Source organism: Delphinapterus leucas, chromosome 9, assembly GCF_059928025.1.
Source record: "Delphinapterus leucas isolate spDelLeu-1000000601 "Yukka" chromosome 9, BTC_Dleu_Yukka2, whole genome shotgun sequence".
Taxonomy (NCBI): domain Eukaryota; kingdom Metazoa; phylum Chordata; class Mammalia; order Artiodactyla; family Monodontidae; genus Delphinapterus; species Delphinapterus leucas.
The window spans coordinates 36,804,163-36,819,075 of NC_143137.1; the positions used below are offsets into that span (position 1 = coordinate 36,804,163).

The following is a 14,913-nucleotide window of genomic DNA, read 5'->3' on the forward strand; positions in this document are numbered from 1 at the left end:
TGGATGATCTGTCCATTGGTGTAAGTAAGGTGTTAAAGTTCCCCACTATTATTGTGTTACTGTCGATTTCCTCTTTTATAGCTGTTAGCAGTTGCCTTATGTATTGAGGTGCTCCTATGTTGGGTGCATATATATTTATAATTGTTATATCTTCTTCTTGGATTGATCCCTTGATCATTATGTAGTGTCTTTCCTTGTCTCTAACATTAACATTCTTTATTTTAAAGTCTATTTTATCTGATATGAGTACTGCTACTCCAGCTTTCTTTTGATTTCCATTTGCACGGAATATCTTTTTCCATCCCCTCACTTTCACTCTGTATGGGTCCTTAGGTCTGAAGTGGGTCTCTTGTAGACAGCATATAGATGGGTCTTGTTTTTGTATCCATTCAGCAAGCCTCTGTCTTTTGGTTGGAGCATTTAATCGATTTATGTTTTTTTTTTGTTTTTTGTTTTGCGGTATGTGGGCCTCTCACTGTTATGGCCTCTCCCGTTGAGGAGCACAGGCTCTGGACGCGCAGGCTCAGCGGCCGTGGCTCACGGGCCTAGCTGCTCCGCGGCATGTGGGATCTTCCCGGACCAGGGCACGAACCCGTGTCCCCTGCATTGGCAGGCGGACTCTCAACCACTGCATCACCAGGGAAGCCCTAATCCATTCATGTTTAAGCTAATTATCGATATGTATGTTCCTATGACCATTTTCTTAATTGTTTTGGGTTTGTTTTTGTAGGTCCTTTTCTTCTCTTGTGTTTCCCACTCAGAGGAGTTCCTTTAGTATTTGTGGTAGAGCTGGTTTGGTGGGGCTGAATTCTCTTAGCTTTTGCTTGTTTGTAAAGCTGTTGATTTCTCCATCGAATCTGAATGAGATCCTTGCTGGGTAGAGTAATCTTGGTTGTAGGTTCTTCCCTTTCATCACTTTAAGTATATCATGCCACTCCCTTCTGGCCTGTAGAGTTTCTGCTGAGAAATCAGCTGTCAACCTTATGCTAGTTCCCTTGTATGTTATCTGTTGTTTTTCCCTTGCTTTCAATAATTTTTCTTTGTGTTTAATTTTTGCCAATTTGATTACTATGTGTATCGGTGTGTTTCTCCTTGGGTTTCTCCTGTATGGGACTTGCTGCACTTCCTGGACTTGGGTGGCTATTTCCTTTCTCATGTTAGGGAAGTTTTCAACTATAATCTCTTCAAATATTTTCTCTGGTCCTTTCTGTCTGTCTTCTCCTTCTGGGACCCCTATAATGCGAACGCTGTTGAGTTTAACGTTGTCTCAGAGGTCTCTTAGGCTGTCTTCATTTCTTTTCATTCTTTTTTCTGTATTCTGTTCTGCATCAGTGAATTCCACCATTCTGTCTTCCAGGTCAGTTATCCTTTCTTCTGCCTCAGTTATTCTGCTATTGATTCCTTCTAGTGTAGTTTTCATTTCAGTTATTGTATTGTTCATCTCTGTTTGTTTGTTCGTTAATTCTTCTAGGTCTTTGTTAAACATTCCTTGCATCTTCTCGATCTTTGCCTCCATTCTTTTTCCAAGGTCCTGGATCATCTTCACTATCATTATTCTGAATTCTTTTTCTGGAAAGTTGCCTATCTCCACTTCATTTAGTTGTTTTTCTGGGGTTTTATCTTGTTCCTTCATCTGGTATAGAGCCCTCTGCCTTTTCATCTTGCCTATCTTTCTGTGAATGTGGTGTTTGTTCCACAGGCTGCAGGATTGTTGTTCTTCTTGCCTCTGTCGTGTGCCCTCTGGCTGATGAGGCTATCTAAGAGGCTTGTGCAAGTTTCCTGATGCAAGGGGCTGGTGATGGGTAGAGCTGACCGTTGCTCTGGTCAGCAGAGCTGAGTAAAACTTTAATCCACTTGACTGGTGATGGCTGGGGCCGGGTTCCCTCCCTGTTGGTTGTTTGGCTTGAGGCAACCCAACACTGGAGCCTACCTAGGCTCTTTGGTGGGGCTAATGGCAGACTCTGGGAGGGCTCACACTCAGAACCTCTGCTGCTAGTGTCCTTGTTCCCACAGTGAACCACAGCCAGCCCCCGCCTCTGCTGGAGATGCTCCAACACTAGCAAGTTGGTCTAGTTCAGTCTCCCCTGGGGCTACTGCTCCTTCCCCTGGGTCCCGATGCACACACTACTTTGTGTGTGCCCTCCAAGGGTGGAGTCTCTGTTTCCCCCAGTCCTGTCGAAGTCCTGCAGTCAAATCCCACTAGACTTCAAAGTCTGATTCTCTAGGAATTCCTCCTTCCGTTGCCGGACCCCCAGTTGGGAAGCCTGACGTGGGGCTCAGAACCTTCACTCCAGTGGGTGGACTTCTGTGGTATAAGTGTTCTCCAGTCTGTGAGTCACCCACCCAGCAGTTACGGGATTTGATTTTATTGTGATTGTGCCCCTCGTACCGTCTCATTGTGGCTTCTCTTTTGTCTTTGGATGTAGGGTATCTTTTTTGGTGAGTTCCAGTGTCTTCCCATCAATGACTGTCCATCAGCTAGTTTTTATTCTGGTGTTCTCACGAGAGGGAGTGAGAGCACGTCCCTCTACTCCGCCATCTTGGTTCAGGGCCGATCTTTATTTCAATTTTACTGGAGAACTACTTAACTCCCTCTGTTTTCATGAGTAGTTTTGTTAGGGAACCACTGACTGAAACTGCCCACACTGGATAGGCACGATAACCACTTGCATGACTTATTGTACAATAGGAGATCCTGGTAAGGAACATGGAACTAACAAAGTACCACCAATTGGAAGAATCTGAGAAAGGTCAAAAGGAGAGAGGAGGTGCCAGTCCATATGTCCTACCAACCTCCCAGAATCCTTCTTGCTGGAATCCATCTTGGCTGAGAGATGTGCATGCCACCAGGAAGAACCATGAGTCAGAATGATTGGCTAGAGACAACCCGGAAACTAACCACATCACCACAAAACCTGAGACTGTGAGCCACGTGGCAGAGTACTCCTCCTGGGTTCCCTCTGCTGCTCTCCACCCAGGTGCCTCTTCTCACTAAAGTCTCTTGCTTTGTCAGCACGTGTGTCTCCTTGGACAATACATTTCTGAGTGTTAGATAAGAGCCCACTCTTGGCCCTGGAAGGGGTGTCCCTTCCTGCAACAGTTTCCGTCCTTTGTTATGTATACCTAAAAAAATCAGCAGACTGGGGGCACTCTCCAGTCATTGTGTCAATCAAAATTCCCTTCTCAAATTTCCAAATGCCCCTGTAGAGATGGACATTTGTCTCCAACTGAATACGTCTTCTTAAATGAAAGGGACTGTAATCTATAGAGGCCAGCAAATGGTACTGAGGTTTCTGGCCTAGGAGAGCTTTGAAAGTATTTAAAATGTTTGACATGGTATCCCCATTAGTCCATCCTATTAGTCCAAAAAATGAAAGTCCTCTTGCTGAGTGAAATTACTTGGTTTCTCTAAAATTTCCATTAAAAATAAGCTGGCCCAAGAGAATGACAAAGACAAATTTTTATTATTTATTTATTTATTTGATGGGAAATGGGAAGGTATTTTAATGGGGGAAAAAGGAACGAGTGAAGAGACTGTCTGTAAACATTTATCTAGCATAGCATCTAGCACATCCAGAAGTCAACAACGTTTTCTGAGTAGAGTACAGAAGTCCCTGTACTCATGGTAATGGACAATCAATGGGGGGCAATGCATGGCTATCCAGGTATTTATGGTTATTTATTTATTTATTTTATCAAGATCACTATGAGTTGTAGAGACATGACCTTTTTACTATATAAACATCTGGCAAATCAAAGACAAATCAAATCAACTTACGCTTTGTAAACTAACCATTTTAAAGATAATCATTGCTTGGAAGAATCCCTCAATTACATTTTGATGTTTGTAGATATGCAATCAAATTGTAAGTTATGAAGAGAAAAGAAAGCCTTACCAAATAATTGATGACATAAAATCGGTCATATTCTCTGTTCTTAGGATTGATCCTACGATGCTGTTTTTTCCTCATGTGATCTTTAAGTGTATTTTTGTCCCTGAAGGTCTTTTCACAGTACAAGCACTGCAAGCTACAAGAAAGACACAAATGCTGAGATTAAATAAGTCTCTCAAATAGTTGTTGCATAGCCCTTTATTATTATTATTATTGGGTCTTATAATTTATTCATTTTAGGACTCACAGAATCTTCAAATGGCATATGATATCCTTCTGGAATCCCTCTCATTTTATTCATTTGGCTTTAGAGGATGCATGCTGTGGTTTATTTTGTAGTTGGCTAACTTGGCCAACTTGGCTATTTAGTTAAAACTGTGATATAGATAGCAATTATCCAAAAATGATTTTGGTGCTTTACTAATCAAATTACCTATTCTAAAAATGAAAATGTAGGTATGTTCTTCAAATAAATATATGATAACTAGCTTTGGTTGCCTCCATTGAGTATAACAATTAGTCCATGGTTTGGTATATCTTGTGACCTAATTTGCAGGTCTGATTCCTAGCACCAGCTGTGGGACGTGGTCAAGTTACTTGACCCCTCTGATACCACTCATTTTCTGCTAACCTGATGATAAAACATACATTTTAGAGAATTTTTACGATAATGTATACATATATGTGCACATAAATTCATAATCATGATAACAATTCACACAAAATATAAATGTATGTATACATGTTTAATTTATTGATATATATATGAATAAAGTACCTAGCACATTCATAGCATACAGTAAGTGCTATTTTTACTATCTTATCATTCACATGTATCTTCTGCTAGAATATTTCCACTGACTGGGAATTCATTACCTAATGAGGCAGTAATGACCAGTTTTGAACAGATTACTAACAAAATGTCTTCCTCATACTAAGCTTGACAGTTGATACTGCCTGGATTACCCAACAGCCATTAGAGTTCTACTTTCTGGAGTAACACAGAATAAGTATACATGAAAACTTATTCAAAAACCAAAACTCTGATGTTTTGGTTTGTTTGGCCGCACTGTGTGTTGGGCACATGAACTTGGGTTCGACAACAAAATGACTGAAATCAGTTGTTGTTTCTATTCTGAATTCTTTTTCATCTTTACTAAACACCCTTCCAATTATTTCTTATGCCACAGAAGTAACTATATTCTTTTATAGTAAACAATTTATGGGCAATAAGTTGATTAGGGATATCATTACTGCTAATCTTGCTAGAAAGCACACCTGGTATTATTTTATAAATGAATGGTCATTCAATAAAAGAGTAAAGAGACTTGTTTTAATGTACTGTTGATACCGGAATTTGAATTCAGAACTTTTTATAATGGGTATTTCTTTCTCAATGTTATTGCTCCAAATGTTGTGGTCTGAGATACCACATTCATTAGTATTATATTAAATGAATAAAACTAGGTTTTGAGAGTAAAATCTTGGGCCCTTTCCTAGAAAGAAAAGGGGATAGATTTTTGAAAGCCATTTTGGTGATGTAGAGAATTTCCTTCCCTATTTCTACAAGCTAAACTCTAGATACTCACGGTTGCCAGAATATGACCTTGAGAAAAGTGGAGTGTTATGATATATAAATGTGAATAAATACTAAAAGGTAAAAGAATGCAATCAGTATGTTATGTTTCACATAAAACTGAATAACATCTAGCAATGTGATAATATATTTACTTTACTAAATGTGTAGAAAAATTATAGAGAAAAGTAAAGAAATTATGAATCCGAAATGAAGAATAGTGGTTTCTGGGGGAGACACTACTGAGGAAGGGCACACAGCGAGATTCAAAGGAAATAATAACATTCTCTTTCTTAGGCTGGTTAAGTATATTTTTCATACCCTATATAATAACATACCTTATAATGGCATATACATTGTTTGGTATATATGACATTTACATTTTAAAACTACTAAAAGGCAATATGATCTACAAAAAATAAGGATTGTCACACAAAATGTGAACTCCTCCAACACGAGAAATGAGAAAATTCCATTTCTTGAGTTACTTCTGACTATTAATTTTTAAAAATTCAAAACAGAATCCAAGATTGAGACAGCTTCAGGTCGTGTTTCATAAACAAGTACTTACTTGTCAAGCTTTTTCTGTAATGTACACAGAAATTCATTGCAGTTCACAATGTTGTCTGGCAACCCAATGTTGAAAGTGTGTTCTCTGGCCATATGGTTCAAAAGAACAGATCTAGGAAGAAATTTGAGCAATTTGCATTATTTACAACTTATCTAGGAACAAATCAGGTCATGAGTAGTGTTTGTATAATGATAACAACACTAATTAGAAGTGTAAGCAAAGGTTAATAAACACTGAAACACACATTTGGGCTATGAAAGAGTGACATGTTATAAAAAAAGTATGCATATAAACACTATCATATGAAAAGAAAGTCAACAGAAACTGTTGCTGAGGAAGCCCAAATGTTGGACTTGTCAGACAAAGACTTTAAATCAGACAATAAGAATATGTGTAAAGAATTAAGGAAAACCATGTCTAAAGAATCAAAAAAAGGTATGAGAATAATATCTTATAAAAAAGAGGATACTAATAAAAAAACAGAAATTAAAAAAAACATACAAATCTGGAGATGAAATGTACAGTAACTGAAATGAAAAATTCACTAGAAGGTCTCAAAAGAAAAACTGAACTGGCAGAACAAAGAACCAATGAACTTGAAGATAAATTTAGATTTTCTAGTCTGTGGAACAGAAGAAAAAAGAATGAAGAAAAATAAATTTGAGCCTCAGACACCATCCCATCTACCAATATCTGTATAATAGGATTCCCCAAAGGCAAAGAAAGATAGGGGAAGAAAGAATATTTGAAGAAATAAAGGCCAAAAACTTCCCAAATTTGATGGAAAACATTAATCCAAACAGAAGAAGCCCAGTAAACTTCAAGTATAATAAATCAGAGAGGCCCATACCAAGAAAAAATATGAAGATGAAATCAAGACAGGTCCCAGATAACAAAACCTGAGAAACTTCACTGCTAACAGACCTGCCCAACAAGAAACTAAAAGAAGTCCTTTGGGCTAAAATGAAAGGATGCTAGATAGTAACTCAAACATACATAAAGAAAGGATGCTAGATAGTAACTCAAACATACATAAAGCTCCAGTAAAAGTAATTACACAGTCAAATATAAAAGGCAGTATTAAATGAATTATTGTTTACAAATCTTTTCTTCCCATATCTGATGTAAAGATAACTGCATGAAGTAACGATTTTAAAGACATGTTAATGAGCTTATAATGTATAAAGATGTAGTTTGTATGAAAACAATAGCACAAAGGAGTGGGGAAAGAGCTAGCTACGTTGGAGCAAAGTTTTTGTATACTGTTGAAATTACGTTGGTATTAATCTGAACTCAATTGTTTTAAGTTAAAATGTTAGGGGCTTCCCTGGTGGCACAGTGGTTGGGAGTCCGCCTGCCAATGCAGGGGACATGGGTTTGGGCCCTGGTCTGGGAGAATCCCACATGCCATGGAGCAGCTAGGCCCGTGAGCCACAACTGCTGAGCCTGCGTTCTAGAGCTTGCGAGCCACAACTACTGAGCCCTTGTGCCACAGCTACTGAGGCTGCATGCCTAGAGCCCGTGCTCCACAACAAGAGGCCACCGCAATAAGAGGCCTGCATACCACAATGAAGAGTAGCCCCCGCTCGCTGCAACTAGAGAAAGCCCATGCGCAGCAACGAAGGCCCAGTGCAGCCAAAAATAAATAAATTTATAAAAAAATAAATAAAATGTTAATTGTAATCTCCAGTGAATTGTAGTGGATAGTGAATGGGCCACTAAGAAAATAACTCAAAAAATATAGTAAAAGAAACAAAGGAATAAAAATGGTACACTAGAAAATATCTATTTAACAAAAAAGAAGGCAGTAATGGAGGGGAGAAATAAAAAAAAGAAACTTAAAACATAAAACAAACAGCAAAATGGTCTAAGTAATCCCATCTCATCAGTAATTACATTAAACATAAATTAGACACTCCAACCAAAAAGCAGAGATTAGCAGAATGGATTAAAAAACATGATCCAACTATATGCTGTTTACAGGAGACACATTTTAGATTAAGATTGAAAGAAATAGCTTCATACATTCCAGAGTCAAAAGTGTATAGGAGAGGGGAGATAGATGTAGGATAGCAAGAAAGTACTTATTCTTCTATCTTTATCATTAACCCATGTCCTTTGTCTTTCTATTCTTTTTATGTCCCTAGGCTGGGAGGACACAAATATAATCCCAAAGTACTGCTAATAAAGTACATAGCTGGAATCAGGTTATATCTTTAATCTTTTATTATAAACTGACCTTTTCATAAACAAGAACTGCAGAAGGGGACATTTTATAAAAATGAGATGCTGCTTATCTTTGTCATTGGTTAATTTCTTAAAAATTTCATTTATTAGAGAACAATGACATAGTCAATCAAAACTACTGAGGAGTTCACTTAATTCCCATGTCACCCCAGTCAACAGAGAATACAGATACAGGTAGAAAAGGAGGATTATATTAGGAATTATAGGAGAACCAATATTCAGTAAGTTGAAATACCAATATTATCAGAATTTCATATCACATGGACACATACTTCAAATCACATCAGTCCCTACATTTATCATAAAAACTTAAGCTTTATATAAATATAAAATAGTTTTATAAAATAAACTTTATATAAATATAAAAATATTTATAGCTTTTTAATACTAGAGATTCCTAATAATAATCACACGTCTCCTCACTAGGTTAATAATAGTTTTAACATAAAATCAGAAACAACATGCTAAAAAGAAGTAGCAATGCTTGGTAAACTTTTTGATAGTGAGGTAGTCCTCACTGCCATCCTCATAAAGCCCTTTGAAACTGACAGGGTTAGAGCATAATTAGTGACCTTGGCACAGATTTTTCTCCATGCTAACTGATTCTATATGAGAATCAAATCTTCATCACTGGTGTTTTCAACATTGATGCTTCATCCAAACCCTTTTCTAAATTCAAACAAATAGCTACCCTCTCCTCTTCAATGTTTTTCAGGCAACGATGTCAGTTTGTGCTAGGCTTTTCTTTTTTTTTTAGAAACTAAAGACTGCTTTCATTCAAGTGGGTGGGAGAATGATATTTTTCTGATTGTCCATTGTATGCTGTCACTGAAACTATTCCCATTTCCTAGAGGTTACAACTTCATGACTTATATTTAAGTGAATGTACATTTGTAAATATTACTGTTGCATAAAAAGAAATTTGTCTGATCTTTGTCCCTGGTTCCAGGCACTGAGCTTCAAAAATCCTTGGAATTTCTCTATGATCAGATTACCTTTGCTAATAAAGTGACTTGTGGTAGGCCTCTAGAAAGCTTCAGGATGGGGATTGGTTACCAGAAAGACTAACAATGTGATCAAAGTGTTGGGACTTAGAGCCACCCTGACCTCCAGAAAGGAGAGAGGGGCCGGAGATTAAGTTCAATAATTAAATCAATCATGCTTACATAATGAAGCATGTAAAAATTCTGGATACCAAAACTCAGTGAAGATTCTTGGTTGGTAAATACACTGATGTGCCAGGAAGATGATATATCCTGATTCTTTGAGGAGAAGGCATAGAAGCTCTGTGTTCAAGACCCATCCAGACCCTGCTCTATGTGTCTCTTCATTTAACTGTTCCTCATCTGTACCCTTTATGATAAACACTTTCCTGAGTTTTGTGAGCCATTCTAGTGAATTAATGAACCTATGCAAATTATTGGTGGGTAGCCATGAATTCGTAGCCAGTTGGTCAAAAGTGCAGGTGTCCCGGGGAACCCCTAAACTTGTGGCTGGTGTCTGAAGTGCGGGCAGGCTTGTTGGGGATGATGCCCTTAAACCTGTAGAGTCTGATGCTAACTCTGGGTGGTTAGCATTAGAACTGAATTACAGTACAGCAGTTGGTTTTGGGCCAGTTGGGGTTGGTGACAAAATTACCAATTCTCCATTTTTTCCCCCTTAGATCTTTATCATTTTTAATGTTCAAAAGTGAAACACCAAAAACTGCTAAAGGATTTTTTTTTTGTCCACTTGGCTCAGCATTTGGGATCTTAGATCCCCAGCCAGGGATCAAACCTGTGGCTCCTGCAGTAGAAGCACAGAGCCTTAACCACTGGACTGAGGGAAGTCCCAGCCAAAGGTTTAGCATTAACAGGTTAATACAGAAGGGCACGTCTGTTGTAGTTTGCTGCACGTGGTCTTGCCTGTCAGACAATTTAAAAAGCCCTATAACATTAAACACAATTCTATTTCTGGCATCTAAAAAATTTATCCCCCTACTCTGCTTAGAGCAACTACATTCCATCTTTGATGTCTGGTGGATTAAAAAAAAATTACTGTGGATATATGAAAGGGTTCTGAGCCAATCCATAGAACTTAGTCTATATAGCCATTGTGGATGTTTTGGTAAGTCTTCAGATGAAAAACAGTAAAATTTAAAGACATATATAATTGCTACCTGTTTCCGAGGAATTCCTCATTGCAAAACATACAACTGCCTTGAAAATTGTTATCATTTCGCTCTTGTTGCTGTTGTTCCAGAATTTCTTTCTGTAAAATAGAAACACAGATATATGATATTATCTTTAATAAATCCATAGTTAGCTAATGAAAAATGTCATAGTCTGGATGGGAGGAAATTGGGGTAGAAGCATAAAAGGAAGTATGCGAACACTGATGATATTTTGAATTTCTCCATTCCTGTCCTTGTACCTAAACTCCAAGTCTATACTGTTAAATGCCAGACAACATACCATTAGGATAGCTATGCAGGAAACTTGAAGTCAATAGGGTCTCACCATCCTTCACTACTCTGTCCTTCCTCCTGTCTTTATTAATCATCTCCCAACCTCACTCTCTTCCAAAAGCAAAAATGTGCTCCTTTCTGTAATTCTCAGTTTAGTTTGTAATCAAGTTCTGATCAATTTTTCACTTGGACTGTCTTTCATATTACTTCTCTCCACCATTCCCAATGCCATCACCCTGAATCCAGTCTTTAATCAGTCATTATGAGATTACTATAAGTAAGTCTCTTAGAGGGTCTGCCTTATTTCAATCCTTTTTTTCTATCATATCCATCCTCTCTTTTGTTGCTAGAAAAACTTCTTAAAATTATTTTCATGTACAATTACCCAGTTACTCTCCAACTCAAATAATTTAAAATATACATTGGTAACACCCTATTCTAATCATGGTGGTTCTTCTACACATTGTTTTTCCATGAGGTAATTTTATTTCTCTTTGCTTTTTCCCTCTTATAAATATTAACTGTTCTTTAAGGTCCAACTTGATTCCCATTTCTGCCATGTAGTCATTTCTGGACTACAATACAATAGTTAAGAGCTCAGACTCTGAAACATCAAATAGAACTAGATTTGAATCTGGCTCTCACCTGTACTCAATATTTTATTTAACATCTTTAATACTCAATTTTCTCAATTTTAAGATGAAAATGAAAATATTACCTCATAGCATTGTTTATAGGATTAGATCAGAAATTTATGTACAGAATTCAAATTGTGCATGTATATGGTCAAGCCACTCAAGATGGCTGTTCTCTTGCTCTCTGTACATCCCCTGACCAACCAGTGCCTGCTTCACCTATACCCTACGCACATGACTGACCTTCCTGTGTACTTGCCCCAGGCCCCAGCTAGTGATTGTTCTCATCAAAGGGGCGCTGAGGGGTGTGCCTCTCTACTGGTTTCCCTGGTAACTAATGAGCTCACCTGATGTCAATTCCCCAATAACTGGTAACTTGCTTTACCATCATCTCTTTTGCTTGCTTTTATCTTCTAAATGGATATGAAAACTCTTTGAAATTAAAAGAAAGTCTTTATGCTGTTCTTATTTTACACCTGCATACGACTCTCCAGCTATTCTTATAACATGAAGCTCAAAGCACGAACTTCATAAAGTTTATTGCTGATTCTGTACATATCTGTAGGACAGCATAAAAAATGAGCTTGTATAATCTAGAAGCTTAACAAATTCCATGTGGCATTTCTGGAAATGTATCACCAAACATTTAGAAATATTAATCCACTGAAGAAAAAAATTAAGAAGCTGCCAGGATAAAAATCAATTCAATCAACTTCTGGTTTCAGCCATGATGAAATAATGGATATAACACTTCTCCCCTTGTAAACTACTGTAAAACCAACTGCTTCATATATCTTACCTTTTTTCAGAAAATGTATAATAGGGACTTCACTGGTGGCTCAGTGGTTAAGAATCCGCCTGTCAGTGCAGGGGATAAAGGTTCGAGCCCTGGTCCAGGAAGATCCCACATGCCGTGGAGCAGCTAAGCCCGTGCGCCACAACTACTGAGCCTGCGCTCTAGAACCCGCGAGTGACAACTACCGAGCCTACGTGCCACAACTACTGAAGCCTGTGTGCCTAGAGTCTGTGCTCCGCAACAAGAGAAGCCACCAGTGAGAAGCCCACACACGACGAAGAGTAGACCCCACTCACCGCAACTAGAGAAAGCCCACGCGTAGCAACGAAGACCCAACACAGCGCCCCCCTCCACCACACAAAAAGAAAATGGACAATAGCACATGGCTGTGACTGATGAGTAAAAAAATAATACATTGCCAGTTTTCTGTTGGGTAGTGTTTTCCAAATTGCAACATAGGGAAGTTAAACCCAAATGAAGGTTATGTATCTACCTCACTTGGTGTAGAAGAAAAAGAAGACTGGCATTCAGGATACAAAAGCAAGGGGAATTTGTGGGACAAGGTACTAGAAAGAAGAGAGCTGCAGAGGAGGGGCTCAAGAAACCTGGACTGGGATTCTTTTTACCTTGGTCCAAATACTGAGCTGTACATGTATAGGGCAGAACTCTGTGAGGCTTTACAAAGGAGTTGCCAGGGTCTGTGAAGATTCTGGAAATTACAGCACTGGAATATGTTGGAGCTTTGACATACAGAATGCAGACACCTTGCTCAACACTTCAGGCACACAGCAAATATAAAAGAACACTGTTTACTTCATGAAGTTTAGGGCTTTATGCTGGCAGCAAGTGGATAGATAAAAGCAAAAGAAATAAAGGGAGTAAGGTGGATGTATCAGACAATTTTAATTATTGCTTTTTCTTTTTTTGCAGTACGCGGGCCTCTCTCACTGTTGTGGCCTCTCCCGTTGTGGAGCACAGGCTCCGGATGCGCAGGCTCAGCGGCCATGGCTCACAGGCCTAGCCGCTCCGCGGCATGTGGGATCTTCCCGGACCGGGGCATGAGCCCATGTCCCCGGCATCGGCAGGCGGACTCTCAACCACTGCGCCACCAGGGAATTATTGCTTTTTAAGTTTAAGTGAATCTTACATAAAAACTGAAAGTGACAGTAAAAGTCAAATTAAAGGAAAACCGAACTTTTACAAACGTATAGTTCGACTAAAAAAGAGAAAACACGGTTCAGAGCTCTATATTTACAACTTTGGTAGCAGCAAAACCAAAAACCCAATAGATAAAGCTCTTGATAAAGATCACTATAAACATCCCACAGTAAGGCTGAGCAATACTTTCTCTGTCTGCTCCTGTTTTCAGCCTACAAGACCCGTTAATGCTTATTAAAAATCATCATCTCATATTTCTCAGGCTGGTGATGATATAACCCAAAGTTGGCTAAAGAAAAATCTTATTCAACTTAATATTTCCTTGGTTTTGACTCAGCACAAATATAACAGATTTGTGAGTCTAAACCAGAGTGATACTGAGCCATCTACAGTTTTCTTTGGCCAAATTTAAGTTTTATCAGTTGACCCTGTATTGCACAACCTGAGTGTAGACACCTGAAGTTGTGTATAAATTGATTCTTCTTAGGAGAGCCTAATTTACATTTTGGTGAATTAGAAGGAGCATGGAGTAGACAGGGCACTAAAGCAAGAAGCCACTTTTTTAAAAAAAAATTAATTTATTTTTGGCTGTGTGCGGGCTTTCTCTAGTTGCAGCGAGCAGGGGCTACTCTTCGTTGTGGTGCGTGGGCTTCTCATTGCGGTGGCTTCTCTTGTTACGGAGCACAGGCTCTAGGCGTGAAGCCTTCAGTAGTGGCATTTCTGGAATAGAGCGCAGGTTCAGTAGTTGTGGCTCATGGGCTTAGTTGCTCCATGGCATGTGGGATCTTCCCGGACCAGGGCTCGAACCTGTGTCTCCTGCATTGGCAGGCGGATTTCTAACCACCGCGCCACCAGGGAAGTCCCCAAGAAGCCACTTTTTAATGGCAAGTAACTAAAACCACGCTGTTCTTTTGTTCGCATTCTGGAGCTTGTCTCACATAGTGATGAGGTGGCACTGTGAATTCTCTGCTGGTTTATCTGCACTACCTACAACCACAGTAAGAGAGACAAGGGCTCTAGAGTACCTGTGTCGTCCCTAATCTGGCAGGTTCCATACAACTCCTTTCATTTTTATCTAAGTTCATTCTTTCACGATCTGCCTTCTGTTCACTGCACAAGCTCTTTTTAAACTCTTTCCCAGACCTTCTGCCAAGGGGAGCTACTTAAACCATTTGTTGTTTCACCTCTGCTTTCTGTTTATTTCATGTGCATAAGACTTTTCTCATTTTAATAACATCAATGTAAGAAAGAGTTCTATAATTGGGAAAAATGTACATGGCCACCAGGTAGTTCAGCTTTGGATTCTCTGCTGCAACTGTTCAGCTCCAACTTGTATTCTTGCCATATTTGACTCTTGTCGTTGCAATAACATGAATACTCTACCTATTCCTTCTTGGCTATTTTCCTGTCTCCCCATTAACATATTCTATTTCTACTAACCACATCTAACCTCTCCAGTAAGATTTCCTTCTGACCAATGCTGCTCAGTACCGGCATTTTAGAATTTGAGAACTGAAAGGGACCTCATGAAACTATGGACTAACTCCCTATAAAGAGATGTTAGGGTGACCTGTTTAAAGCTACAAAGCTA

At 38.8% G+C, this 14,913-nt stretch overlaps 1 protein-coding gene across 5 annotated transcripts in view; it reads right to left on the reverse strand.

The window, feature by feature from the left end:
* ZNF277 (zinc finger protein 277) overlaps positions 1-14,913 on the reverse strand; it is a 117,070-nt gene that overhangs the window by 17,052 nt on the left and 85,105 nt on the right. For all 5 annotated transcript variants that reach the window (XM_022582954.2, XM_022582943.2, XM_022582974.2 and 2 more), the window contains 3 exons: positions 10,446-10,537; positions 6,041-6,151; positions 3,897-4,029 (listed from right to left, as the gene is read on the reverse strand). In XM_022582954.2, the coding sequence (XP_022438662.1) occupies positions 3,897-4,029; positions 6,041-6,151; positions 10,446-10,537 (336 nt within the window). The remainder of the gene's footprint in view (positions 1-3,896; positions 4,030-6,040; positions 6,152-10,445; positions 10,538-14,913) is intronic.